The following is a 15132-nucleotide window of genomic DNA, read 5'->3' as shown; positions in this document are numbered from 1 at the left end:
TAACGAACATGTATTCAAAATTATATGCTTGACTTGGCTCGGTAACTTTAAAAGCAAGGAAGTTTTCTCAATAAATAATGTTCCTAGACGCATAGAAACATAGATGCAAAAGATACTGAATTGAAAATATTAAAAATAGTACTTTCAAGAATTAAAAATCCACGAGAAAATAATATAATCGGGTGCAATCTTCTCGACGAGACAGTGCAATCTTCTTCTTCTGCAGTAATTTCTCTATAATAATACAAATAAAAATAATACAAATAAAAAAAAATCAACAAAAATAAAAATCAAAATCTTCCTTTACTTCTTTTTAAATTTATAATACATATAGGAACGTAATATGTTAGAGAGATTACGGTGCAGCTTCTGACATCACAAGATGCAAATATTTAATTAACACATCTTCTTCGAAAACGGCATTTATTTCCCTCACAAAGATGTCATGACAGAATTAACAATTTGACAATGCAAACAGAAGAACGTTGGCGCGCGAACGACGAGCATTGTGCGTGTAACGGGTATTGAAAACGATTCCATCGGATCGGATACGCAATGTGTTTCTCCTCGTATGCATACGCGTTCCGCGTAAATTACGGTGCAGACGCCATGCAGACGTGCGGTAATCTCGCGTGAAAACCATCTGGAACTTACATGCCGATCACTTGGTGTGAAGCCGACGTGTGTTCAATCAAGAAATGATAACGGAATCCATGGTCTTCCCCCCCCCCTCTCTCTCTCTCTCTCTCTCTCTCTCTCTCTCTCTCTCTCTCTTTCTCTCTCTTTCGACACGAGTAACGTCAAATTAATACTCGACGATGAACGTGATCGCTTCGAGTGGAATGCACGCGAGCTCGAAAATGACTTCCTCTAACCGTTCCTAATATCACCACTGACATGTATGTGCGACATATGGCAATCCTAACTACTACTGCACACGTCGGAAACATTCCGAGTTGTCCCTTCAGGACTTTTAAGACTTTCATTCGTATTTGACTGTAAAGTAGATTGAATTTTGCATTACGTAAGCTAAACTTTAGTTTTTATCGAATAATATCAAAGTTATTTCGTGAGAGAAAATATATATATGACTTTAAATAAATATAGTTTTGTAAAGTGCCTAGTTTTGTAAACAATATCGATGTTAAATGTTTCTCGCAACCTGTTTGTTTCACTTATATACTTTATTTTTTATGCCAAAATTAAAATCGCAATTTTTTAAGGCTTACAAATACTGACTTGTAAAACTGTCAAGCGATGAGAAATTTTTTTCTAGGCCAGCGATTCGTCTTCCTCAAAGCAGAATTGTAATTTGTATGAGTGCTTTATCATACAAAGGCACGTGCAGTAACGAAGTAGCAACGGAGAGTACTTTGAGTCTATGAACCGGGAACGCGTCCAAGAACAGTTTGAGACAAAGTCGCCGGAATGTTAGATTAATATAGAGCGATAAAGAAAATCGAGCAACCGTGAAGATTATCTTCGTCACTTGGTACATCTCGATTGTCGAAGACGTGCGTTGATGTTTCATTTTCGAAGAATCGCCATCTATGAGATAAAAACTGACATATACCGTTAGAAAAAGGAAACTGGCAAGACACTCAACTGTATACTGTAATATTTCTTAAACAGGCTTGTCGATCTACTGTTCGCTCATCGTCCTGGTTTTATACCGATGACCCGTGACACATATTTATCCGATGAACGCCTTAATTGGGACAAGCAGGCACGTCCATATTAAATCACTTACACGTGCGACAATGTTTCTCGGATCGAGGCCGACAAAAAATGTTCCCTTCGCGACAATTGTATCGATTATTTATTGTATTACAGTTCATAAAGCGCGTAATAATTTTCAGGAAGTGATTTAATTTCATTTGTGCCCTTTTAAATTCCATTCCTATCGCAAATACAATTTCTGCACGTGACATGGTTATTAAGCACTTTAATAATATTGTAATGGTAAATTAAAACACGATTCCCCGTAAAACAAATTCTGTAAAAGGTTTTGAGAAAACTTGCGTGTGTATAATAAGCGAAAAAAATTTATTTAAAAAATCTAAAGCAATCCAACTTTCTTTATAATAATATAAGAAACTTTTAAATAATACAAAAAGTTACAATCACTTTATCAATTAAAGTTTTCATAACTTCAATTTGAATGTAATGTAAACAACAATAATGCGGGAAAATTGCATGTTTGTGGAATTTTATTTCAACAAAACAACAAATTCTACAGTAATATCCAATGCAAATCCACAGAATTCACGCGGATAAATAGGAAGATAAGGAGTCGGCACCGTTCCATTTTCAGAGTTCGTAAATTTAATCACGCCAGTTATTACAAACCATTTCACTCTTTGTACCAGAAAATCCCAAGGGATGACAGAAATGCATCCGAGCGTGGAAGCTTATTAATTACATTCGCGAGTGCAGCGACTTGTAACAATTAAACTTTCAAAGTAAAATTAGGTAAAATTAGGTTATTGTAATATCGCTTCTCTCTAATAAACGCCGATTTATTCACAGATTTATACAACAATTACGATAATCGCGATGTATATGTTATATCATATTCTATAATAAACTACTAAAAATTGATTTCAATTTTAAATAATAATCAACGCCAAAGTTACACGTAAATAACATACAATTTAATCTGTCCGGACTTTATATTATGTATGAAATAATTTTTAATTAACATTTTTATAATTGCAGTATATTCGGATATCATTTTTGCGATATACTTTACAATTTTAATTACGAATTAAAATCAATTTCAAATATTCAAATATTTTGTGTAATATAGAAATAAAAGAGATAATTTATAATCGCGCAAAATATTTAAAATGCCTCAAAACATAAAGATGTCATGCCGATAAATTAATATTAATAATAAATAGACGATAAAAATGAATTATAAAATATGCATAGAAAATTGTTACGCTGATGGAGTTGCTTCGAAGTTGGATTCTGAAATTTCCCTATATTCATATTGCGCTACTAATCCCAGCCTGTTATGGTACAGTTAACTGCATTATAATCCATCGTCGATTACTCATGTCAAACTAAGAACAATGTGATCTGGGAATTAGTTACACACTCGTGCAAATACATCTTGTCGAAGCGCACGTCCGCGCGGGATTTTATTTCTCGATGCGAAAAATCGCGTTAAGCTTTCCGTGGTACGAATAAAAGTTCCGCCTAAATCGTCGTGAAATAACGTAGATTAAAGTCCATCACGAAAAATCTATTAATCGCACCTTTGGCAGTAGGATAGATACGCTATCATGTATCAATATTACTCTCTGGGCAATCAAATCCCGTTACGCTCAACGGTTACAATGATAGCGATAATCCCGATTGTAGAAATGAGAAAATAATCGTGTCATAAAATGATCTTGTCAAAAAGAGTTTTCTGATATCAACAAATTTATTGAAGAAAATGTAAAAAATGAAAAGGGATAAGATTAAACATACTATTTTCATATAATCCCGTGTTGGTATATATAAAATATAGTATCGCGTATATTAGTCAGGCTAAATTAATATTAATGGATAATGACACATTTAGTTCTATCTCGAACTGGTAGTCGAAAATGTTAGTTCCAAATTTAATTTTAGAAAATTAGGAAGCATGAATCAAATGTAAAATTTCGTTCTACATCTTTAAAATTGATGTCAAATGTAACTCATCGCTTCTGAATTACTTAAATGCAAAAGGCAACTGCAATTTGTATTATTTAAATGAGCCGTATCGTTTTTAATATTATTACCCGTAAAATAGAGTAAATACGCATCGAAAATATATCACAGTGAAACTAGCGGAAGTTCTTCCCACGCGGAACATTTTGTGAAATTTTACTTTATACAAGACATTTATTGCCGTATCCATAGGTAGTATTAACCAGTAATTTCAGTAGGTACGGCAAAAAGTGCGTACTGTTTTAATTCAAAAATGTCCTCGAAAAACGACGATTTTATTATGCAAAATATAATTTATCTCCATGGACGTACCACTATTTCTTTCAATATTAGAAAGTGAATTTAATTGCAAAATGTATTTTAGCACATGCATATTACACTATCATAAATTACACCCGCAGAATTTTTTATAATTCCTACTGGTTTCATGTTCAGCTGTAATCAACGTAGCAAAAATTGCATAAGGATTCGACTGAAGCGTTTTATTTCGTCATACAGCATGCCTGCAAAATTAATTTACGCGGAAAAATTAAATAAACAATAAAGCACCGTAATATGGCATGCTCGTGCGGGAAAATGTAAATGTATCCACGGTTAGTATTATACACAATTACGTAATTTAATCCGTGCACATTTGTTCGCCGGTGTACGACCTACGGAATGACTATTACTATTGTCCCGATTACATATTCACCGGATCCTCATGAAATGATTCTGAGAAATTATGCGGGAACAAAGGCACTATATGTGATAATCTTTATTCAACTGAAATCCCATAAAAGGTATAATTTAAATACTTACCGGTACTTATGTTAAGAGTGTTACACTTACATTCGTACAAAAAAAAATATTAGCTTTCATATTAACATAAATAATGTAAATATAATTTTAAAAAAACACTTGCCTCTTTTTTTTTATTTCAAAATATAGTTTGTGAAATATGTACATGAAAAATGAAATATGTTCAAAAGATGAATAATTCAGCTTTGATTTTTATTATACAAATAAAATCGTAAAAAAATCGTCGCTAAGTAAATTTTGTCAAAGTTAATAATGTTAAGATGTAAATGTAATAATAACGCAATATGTTTTCATAAAGAATTAAAAAGTCCACGTGTTACAGTGTAAAAAAAAAATAAGTACGTGAATATAGAAAACTCGACGAATATAGAAATGAAACTAGCTATCGAAATTGAAATTCAAATTAAAGAAGTTGTAACGCGAGAAATCGAAATTGAGGCGCATCGAATTTCAGACATACAGAATGGCAATGCATGTAATATAATCAAGATAGATTTATTTTATCAAATTCAATACACGAATCACTCCGTTTCTAGAAACCTAATTGACTTTCCCGCGTCGGACAAGTTTCACATGCGTGCCTCGGTCGAATGACCGAAATTGATCGCTACTGTTAACGGAAAAAATTGTACTTAGAGAATAAAATGTTTTCTATATTGCATAACACGATTAATTCTCACGATCGCGAACTGTTTTCGGTGATTTCCGCAGAAATTCGACGAATAAAATTTCCGAAATTGACATTTTTCAAACTGATGTACCGCAACAATTTATAGGATTGCAAACTGTTTTCAGTGAATCTGGCGGCTGAATACATTTTCCAAACTGATGTTTCAAACCGCGATGATTTATAGGACTTTTTTGTTAGTGAAAAATATTTGTGACGCAAAACCGCAGAGACAACACCGCAGTGGATCGACAAAAAAGGAAATAGATAAATAATAGCGCATTTCGATGCGATGTAAGTTACGATGGCGTATACAACATTTCCTTTTTATGCGAGGATTTTGACGTGGTCAAAATAATGGGACAGTTATATTTAGCGAATTAAATCCACATATTTTCTACATTTATCGAACAATTTGAGAAATATTTACTGTTTCATAAATTTGTATTACATGATTATAATGTTACATATCCAGTTATGCGAAAGAAAGAGAAGTGTATTCGCTGTATTTTCGTTCAGATGTTTATACAACTCCCATTTATTCATAATTTAATGCATTTATTTGCATTATTTAGCAAGTACGATTTTCTACAAATCACGAGAGAGAATATAATGTTAATAGCAAATTAATAGCAAATTAATGAGAGAATGCAAATTTCAACATTGATATGACATACAATGTAGCAAATAAAATTGAAATATAAATCAAGTTTTCTGCATTTTTATGGTTTTCCAAAGTATGACGTTTCATTACACTTTCGTCAAAATCAATTTCATTGATAGTTTCAATCTTCCTTCTATCGATTTCGTGTCTTCCGCGAAACTCCGGGAAAATCAGGAAGAAACGAACGACAAGCTAAATTGCCGTTAAGGTTAAATCAATTCGGAGAAAACTACTCGTTTACCCGTTTGCATTGTCCGGAATAATGCCTGCAGGAAGCAAGTAAGTTCACGGCGAATTCAGGCACGTTCGACACGCCGTGTCGGAAGAACGTCCTCTCGTTAGAAAGCATCCGCGGTCCACGCGCGTCGACACACGTGATTTAGCGGGAAAAGTTCGCGGATCGTGCGGCACGAAGCGAATCGGCATCACCTTTCTCCGGTAAACTCTCTATCGGTCGCGAACGAATTGGAAGGAAATGCGCGGCTAAATAATCGCCCGTCTAGCACATGTTAAAAGGAAATTTCAGCTGCTTTTTTTTTTTTTCCTTTCCTTTATCGAGGTATATTGCGCGTTCGATTCTCTCGGCGGCACAAGTTGCGGTATGCAGGACAGTAGGTCGCCGTCTCAGTAGCGGTAGAGACCAGCAGTCTCTTCTTCTTTTCTCCTTCTCCTTTTTTTTTCTTCTTCTTTCTTCCTCCCGCTCCTCCAATCGCCGGGCGGATCATATCTTTCCCGAACGGCCCGTTCGTGACTGTCCTTCTCTCTTTTATCTCAAAGAGAAGCCGGGAACTCGTTAAAACACGAGCCTCTCTAACGGACGCATCAATAATACCATCAAAATGTTTCCCGTAGATGCGAATAACAATTTTCATAACGTTCAAGAACGAGAACGGAGATGTCCGTGCGTAAAAAGATACAGAGAGTATTTTCGCGTCATCGTCTCGACGCGGCTGCTTTGTACTAATTCGCATTCAGAGTCATTTGTCTCCCGCAGCCGGTTTTCCCTTCTCTTCCGCTTCCGTTGAACGACGCGCCAGTCGAGAAGGTTCCCTCTTCCTGTATTCACAACTTCACGGATACCACTGTAGAACAGATGGCTCCTGCTCATTCTCAGCTTAGCGCATCTACTTCCTTTCTATGCATATGTTCTTTCACTCTTCCTGTCGCTTTCTCTCTTGCTCACGCACTCACTCACAGACCTCACTTTGTGATCCTCGCCGGAGTCTGTCTCTTTTTCTCTCGTTCTCCTTTTTGCTCTTTCTCCGACCATCCTCTCCTTTCATCTTGCACTTTACCTCACTCCCCGTTCCTTTATCTCACGTGCTTGATGCTCATACGAGCATCGTTTGGGCCTCGCAAGAGACCCTCCACTCTTCTTCCACCACCAATCTCTGAACCAGGTCTTTACGTATCTCTGAAGACGGACGACGATTTCGTTACTTGCATTCGCGGCCGACATGTCGCATCATCCGAAATTTTCCAGCAAAAACACGAATTGGTATCATAAACCCGGCGTGTACCGGTTTTAAGTAAGTGAGCGAACGTGTTCGATCTCGCGTTACAAGTTCGCGATATGCTGTGAACGTGTGCTTCGCTGTGAAAATCCCGAATCGTGAGATCCGAGGTCGTTCTCGAGCAGAGATGACCCTTCGCGAAAATTGAGTCTCGGAAGGAAATTTATCCGCAATGTGGATATTTCAAATTTAACGATCGGAAGATGCTCGTCGTTGCTATCGCAATATTTTCGTAAGTTATGAATTAATATACTTGAGTGTTTCTGTAAAAAGATTACATAAAAATAAAAGATAATTAAAATAATAATATCGATATTACTATTTCGTAATTTATGAACTTACGAGATTATTTTGAATTTATTCTTTCCTTTTAAAATATTTTCATAATAACTAATAATAATATAGTATATATAGTAATAATTTCTTTTGTAAAAGTATTATCTTGCTATCTTGAACAAAATAATCCTTTAATATATTTATTTTATACCGACTGCTATCTTCTCTCACAAACTTCATTGTTTAAAATTAAATTATATCTGAGATTATATAGAACTTAGTAATAAAATTGTAATTGATATATTAACTCGTTATATTAATTTTTCATTACGCTTTGAAATTTACATTAAAACATGAAAATTCGAATATCGTAACAGTTAACATTTCCTGAATAAGAATTTATTATTCTGTCGTGTAAATTCTTCAAAAAATTCATAATTAATATTAATGATTCTAATGAATGTACTAATGATCTTATAATTACTGTTTTAATTAAATATATGAATCATGTATTACAGTACCATTTCTCAAAAATTTTAATTCAGTTAAGAGTAATTTAAAAAAATTTTTTTTAATTTTTTTAAAAATATGAAATATTTTTTTTCCTTGTATAACAAGAGAATAAATTTTCATGTGAATATATGAATAATTAAAATATGAATAATTAAAAAGTTGTCGGAAAATTATCGGAGAATAGTCAAATTCACCGCTTAACATAATAAATGTAAAAAAAGGTTCGTTAAATACATATTTAGCTCTGCTAAAAAAATCAGTTTATGCATTAATCACTCGGCTATTATAATCCATGTATTTGACATTTAAACAAAGTGTGTTTTATGATAACATTTATCACGTAAAAAGGATTAATAATCAAGTTCATAATTACTGTTTAATCGATATTTCTGAAATACGTATACAATTATCAAGAAAATTATTAATCTTATATATCGATCATCGTAATTTGAGTATTATTCCAAATTATTTATTGCAAATATCGTTTGCAAACAATCCTTACTTTTACTTCCGTCCCTTTCTCTCTCTTTGTCTCTAAAAATCTTTCGTGAAATTTTTCTCGTCTGCAAACTTTATCATGCCATAAAAGGCACACATTTTCAAGAAAGGTATATTGGAATTTGCTAGGCATTCTCGTTTGATGCGCCAGCGAGATTATACACCGCAGTTCCGAGATCCAATGCATCATGCATGGCCTTCCATTTCTGTTGCTATAGAGTGTCACATCACTGCCAACAAATATTTTATTCCACTGGGATTGCGCAGCAAAGGATATACAAGAAAGCTGTCGCAGCAGAAAAGTGAATTCTCTTTCTGTTTTTATAACTTTTTGTTTGAATTTACTTCTCTCTTTTCGTCCTTTTGTTTTATGACAAACATAGCGCCTGCTTTTAAAGAAATCGGGGAAACGTATACCTTTGAATATTAATATTGTTGAGTTTTTCGAAATATATTTTGATACTGATTTTTCATTGTAGAAAACTTCTGAAGAATATAAATTAAATTTCCTTCGTGCACGCAAAATAAATAAAATTTAATTCTTGTACTTAATTTTGATTACTTCCAATTAAAATTTGTGTTTAAATCACACTCAAAAATTACATACAATGAAACTTTTGTTTCGAAAGAATTATTCAACGTACTGCACACAAACCTAAAAGGCACTACAAAAAAATTTCAAAATATCAATTATTAGATGTTTTTTCGTAATGATAAAATATCCTACATATACTATTTTCATATATATATATATATATATATATATATAGTATTTTCTATAGTACTACATATAGTATTTTCTTTGATCGAGATTCGATACTTCTTTCACGAGAAAGGTGCAGATACATTGCGAATTTTATAGATCCTACGACAGATCCCATGTGGATTGCATTGCGGTGGACACATGAAAGCCATTTCGCCCGAGCGTATCGGGAAAGGACACGGCTTACGGCTCACGGTGAATAATTCCGTTCGCAGGTCCAGCTTGGCTCGCGCAGAAGTGGGCCGGTCAACCCTGAGGCTGTAGGCCAGTTCGTATTAAGTACTCGAGGACCAGGCGGAAGGAAATTCGCAAGAAAGAGTGCCGAAAGAAGGAGCGAGAAGGAATTTTGCTAGAGGGAAGAAAAGAAAGCCGAAAGATCGTCGGCCGGCTTGGAGCATCTTATGATTAAAAACGGGGATCGTAAGAGAGAGAAATCGTCCTAAAGATCGATCAACGTGTGCGGGTCGCCGAGATAATTGCGTGACGATAATGAGACTGGCTTAGAGATACCGGCGTCGATGTCGAATATCATGATTTAACAAGTGAAGAAACGAGGTTGAGAGACTCGGTGAATACAAAAGCGTGTGCGAATCAAGAATGAAATGTTCCTGCCGGCTGTTTCTGAGCGGAGAATTGCGAGGAGCAATTCGTGTGAGAGAGAATAGTGGTTAGAAAATTAGACGCCGCTCTGCCTTGAGGCAGCTTACGTTTCTGCCGGAGACCAGACGTGCGGAAAATCGCGAGGGAGAGAAAGAAAGGGGCTAACCTCGCCAAGGACAAAGTGAAGTCAAAGCGAAGAAAAACGAAGGGTCGAGCGAGAGTAATCAGCACGCGTCGCTCTAATGGATACGATTATAAAAAGAGTCAATTTTTAAATAATATTATCTTATCGTAGCGAAGATGTTTCATTTGTACATCCATTATGGAATCTAAAGAAAGAAAAATCTTTTCATTTTAGATGTTGTATTTCCACGCATCAGAAAAAACGTGTAACAATCAAAGAAATAAGTTTGAGGAAAGAGAAAACTAAACTGATTAAACATGTTTTAATTAGTATACATTCAGATATGCAAAACCATATAATCAAAGAATAATATTGACGTAGAAATGAAAATATTTATTCAAATGGAAATAGCATTAGAAGAGAAATTATACTAGTTTATTTATTTAAGAGAAATTAACCATACAATATGAATGAAAAACCTGTTCTCGTCTTGCAAGCAAGCAAGTAATCTTAGAAATCACTTTCTCAATAATGACTCTGAAGATCTACATACTAAGTAAGGCGTATTCGAAATTTTAATCAGAATTATTAAACTAATCGATGACGACACTCGCACAATCGTGAAATACTTATAAGTAAAAACTTTATGAAAATCAATAATTCCTCTGTGAAAAGAAGGGCAAAACGCTCATCATACAGAAGATCGATTTGACAAAAGGATTGCGAGGGTAGCCTAAGGGCACGCAAGTAGATTGACAAGAGCCATCATTGCGCCAGACTCATCTTCGAATACATCGTAAAAAGTATCATAATTTGTGGAAGAATACGAGAGGCGGGACGACGATCCAGAGTTCACGGAGATGCGTGGTTGATAGGTCAAAGATCGCATCGGGGACAGAGAGAAAGGATCGTGAAAGTTACGAAGCATAAGGCAGAAGAAAAACCGACCTGGAGGAGTGGATGTCTCAGAGTGGTGTGTTCCGGAGTCGGAGGGACCGTCGTAAAGGTGATTCTCGAATGACGTTTTTAACCCCTGTCCCGCGAGGAGAATAAATAAATAGGCGAATTCAACGCCTACGCCTCGAAGGGAGATAGGTGTTAGGAAAGTGAGGCGGCCAAGTGGACGAAGATGAGCAGGCAAAGTGTACCACTCCCCGGCATCAATTCCTGCGAGAGGATCAGGCCGGAACGACCCAGAAATACGATACAGAGGTTGGTATGGGGTCCCGGAACGCAGTTCCAAGTCGGCCATATCGGCATCCCGGAGGATGAGGGCTCGAATCCGCGGATGGCGCTGAGAAGGTATGTGAACCGTATTTTGCGAAAGGTTATTAAATTGCTCGGCCTCATATCGGATCTTAGTGTATTAGAGCAGCAATCCTCAAACTTACTTTCCAGACTTTATATAAATAATACTATATTATTGTTATTCCGAAAAGGTAACTGTATTCGGCATAATCTTGCACGAATTAAACTTAAAAGAATTAGAAAAAGTTTATATTAGCATATGAGTGCTATTTTGAAAGTTTATAAAAAATTTCGTTACATAAAAATGTCGTTACGAGAGAATGAATTCGAGAATTATCGCGTTAGAAAAGGTCTCTTTAACGAAGCAGTTTTAATTACATGACTCCTAGATACGAACACATTTCTCAAAGCGACGCGTATTTTTACTTTCGCGGTATTTTTACGTTCTAGGTGTGTCATCCCGTATAATGAACATACTACATCTACTAATTAAGAATTAATAACGAGCGCTGCGGTTAGGAATTTTATGCACCATATACACGAGAGAAGAATCGTAACAAAGGATTCTGTGAGGCAATAATACGGTTTATAATTACATTTTGATTAGCGTGCACGTCAACGTGAGATCGTGTGACGCTTCGCTGGCTGCGTGTAACTAGCAGTCTCTCGCATTATCGAATCGTATTGTATGTTCCTCTCTTGAACCAAGAATCAGAGATAATTACCGCCATATCCGTCAGACAGACAGCCGCGACGTGTAATAGGTTTATTTAATCCCGCTATGCGCGTCGCGCACTAATAGAGCATCGAGAGGGTGATCAATCAATTACACGAAGACGATCAATAGGACGCGTGGAAACCACACGTAGTGCAAAAAGCAATCGTAAAAATGATTCGCGCATAATGCGGGAATCATTTTCGTGGCTGCTTTTTGCACTGTGGTGCACGTGTGGTTTCCATGGGACGGGATTAAAGACGCGAGTTCGCGGAGACGCGCGATAAATCTGCTTAACGCCATTGCCTAATAGCGGTAATTCGCACGGTAATAAATCGCCGGTGGATTTATTTGTCTGTGCGAGGTGAGATAAATTAAACGCATCCTCGCATTCTTAATAACGGTAATTCGCCGTTACGATTGATCGCTGCGCTTATACAAGACGTAATTAGCAGACGAGTAGCAGATTTAATGTATCTCGTTAATCCATAATTACGTGCATGTCGCTCTACATGCTAAATATGTATTACTAATTTTATATCTTTCGCGATTATTAGGTAAAGCTTTATTTAATTTTATCTAATCTGTAATTTAAGTTTGTTTAAAGTGCATTTATTATGATGCGTTTCACACGTTTTACAATAATCGCCTTTTATATTATTTTCAAATATGCTTTAATATTTATAGATAACGATCGCTGCAACTTTGCAATATCGATTTAATACCGCAAAGTACCGTAACTTATATTTTTATTTATTGAATTTATTCAGATTTCAATTTATTCAATCGGATAATCGGATTATAGAATAGAATGTAATTTTATTTAGTCTCGCTTTTCAATTGCATTCCATTACAGTCCATAAAATAAAATATCAGATACAATAGAACATTAATCGCACGACAGAACTGTGTATATTATTGATTAAAGTTAAATTACGTGGGCATCAACAATTACAAATCCAAACTACAATTATCAGTGAATCGTTATTAGCGTACGTGATATTATTTTCACAAATCTCCGCAAATTCTCATAATCTACAATTCTTTACTACATATCTTTACTACATTTAACATCCTCTACGATCATGAATAATTATTTTTTATAAAAAATACTCAACAATGACAAATTTTTGCAAAGCATCAAATTCTTCTTTTCGATCTTATCAAATCTATTTGCTGCTACTCGATTCGATAAACTGTTTACTTAATATGAAGATAATCTAATACCGATCAGAAGTTTAGCACGATCAAAATACAAGATATTTAAGAGTAAAACTTTTCGCTATAAATATCGTACTGTATAATTTACGCCAATTATCGCATTTCCGTTGTTACTAATAAACGTGCACATCACGTAGTCTAATAAGTAACTGAGATTAATTAGTTCGCGTTTCTAAAGTTTAACGCTTGATTCATTTTCCCGACGTTGTTCTACGACGTTAGCGAAATTCTACCGGCGTGCTGTTAGACAGGATAACACCGTCGTAACTACGTCTTTTCTTCAGATTGCTGAGGTTGTACGAGGGCAGACAATACAGGGAGGCGGCCGGCTTCCTGATGAAACTACCGCATTACACCCTGAAGGCTGCACTGCCGGATATTCCGGTGGACCTGTTGATCGAAACGCTACCGCACAGCCTCACCTTACTCGAGGCGCTCTATTCCCGATTAGTCGAGTTGAACGTCAGCGACACGAAGACTCTGCGGATCGAGCAGGTCCTTTGGAGGATAGTGCATCTCATATCGACCAGTCAGGATCACTTCCGACCGCGGATCTGGTGCAAACTTCTCGTGTCATTGAACAGATTATCGCCCAGCACGAAGAGCACCCTGCTATCGAGAAGACGCGCTCTGGAGAGGGCCGTGGAAGGACTTGGCAAGCACGGATTAGTGCCCTCGCAGACGAACATCTCCGAGAATTCCGTTACGCCAAATCTAGTGCCGCTGCCGGTGGCGCTGAAAGAGGAGCTCGAGACGCGAACAGAAGCATACAAATTGGCCCTGCACAAAATCGAGAACTTCGGCAAGCATTCTGGGACCAATAAAGGTAAACGTTTCATTGTTGTTAACAGAAACTGCGTTACGGTACAGACCTCAGATTTCATCGCGCGTTGAAAATCAACAAAAACGTTAAATTCTTCTATAATTTTAACGTCATATTTTTACACATTTATCGATATTAAAATTGTCATCTGAGATCTATTGAAATAACAATATTATGCAAATTTTACCGAGAAATGTGTGAATATTTAATAATCATAAATCAAATAAATAAATATTCCAGTTTTACGAGACAAATATATTGATCGACAATGACGATGGATAGTAGCTATTTATTCCTCAATTATATGTTTAATTATTAAAAAAAAAACAAATTAATTATCGCAAACGTAACGTTAGATTAGCAAGGCAATATTTTGCGATTATATTCCTTTTTTTTCGGGAATCAACTCGAATTTCCATACAAGATTTGGCATTATGACAATCGTGGCGGGTATACATTGAAGCGCGTAATTATCCTCGGTCGCGCGATGGGATTAGCGTGCATCGCTAATCCCATCGGAATAAAGTTGTTCGTTCCAGCGCACCGCGTGTATATCTGGAGCTCCGCGGTACCGTGAAGCATCGGATTTTAACGGTACCGTGAGCGCCGCGTTACGTTTACAAATGCAAATGGACTAATGTCGGGCGCGTGTTAAGCCATTTACATAGGAGACTGCACTATTCTCTCGTTCGCGGCGGCTTCCCCATGACGTGCAATCTGAGACGTGTCATCAGCGATATGTTTCTGTGGAGAAAGGTGCTGTAGATGAAAAAAAAAACGCACGTAAAACGACCGCATAAATATTGATTAAATGGATAGATGTTACTTTCACAATATCCTTTCGTGTAAAAAAATTTTAAGACGTCAACAACTATTTTTTTATTAAAATAATCAGCTGATATAAAATCTTTTCTAAATTACAACTTTAAATACATATCTTTGCAATAGATTATTTAGTCCTTTAGTTATTATCTTTTAACTGCTACGAACTATTTTTTCA

The 15132-nt window shown here is 35.9% G+C and overlaps 1 protein-coding gene across 5 annotated transcripts in view; it reads left to right on the top strand.

The window, feature by feature from the left end:
• LOC105432457 (uncharacterized) overlaps window positions 1–15132 on the top strand; it is a 116288-nt gene that overhangs the window by 89407 nt on the left and 11749 nt on the right. For 3 of the 5 annotated variants that reach the window (XM_089081335.1, XM_089081322.1, XM_089081345.1), the window contains 2 exons: window positions 9617–11427; window positions 13594–14135. In XM_089081335.1, the coding sequence (XP_088937461.1) occupies window positions 11255–11427; window positions 13594–14135 (715 nt within the window). In that variant the 5' untranslated portion in view covers window positions 9617–11254. Of the gene's footprint in view, window positions 1–6423; window positions 7584–8767; window positions 8941–9616; window positions 11428–13593; window positions 14136–15132 lie in introns of those variants that run through there. The other 2 variants (XM_011647280.3, XM_011647279.3) reach the window with 2 other exon arrangements.

This window comes from Pogonomyrmex barbatus, unplaced genomic scaffold (genome assembly GCF_055798465.1).
Source record: "Pogonomyrmex barbatus isolate J1 unplaced genomic scaffold, ASM5579846v1 scaffold1, whole genome shotgun sequence".
Taxonomy (NCBI): Eukaryota; Metazoa; Arthropoda; class Insecta; order Hymenoptera; family Formicidae; genus Pogonomyrmex; species Pogonomyrmex barbatus.
This window is presented reverse-complemented; position numbering and strand designations above follow the sequence as displayed.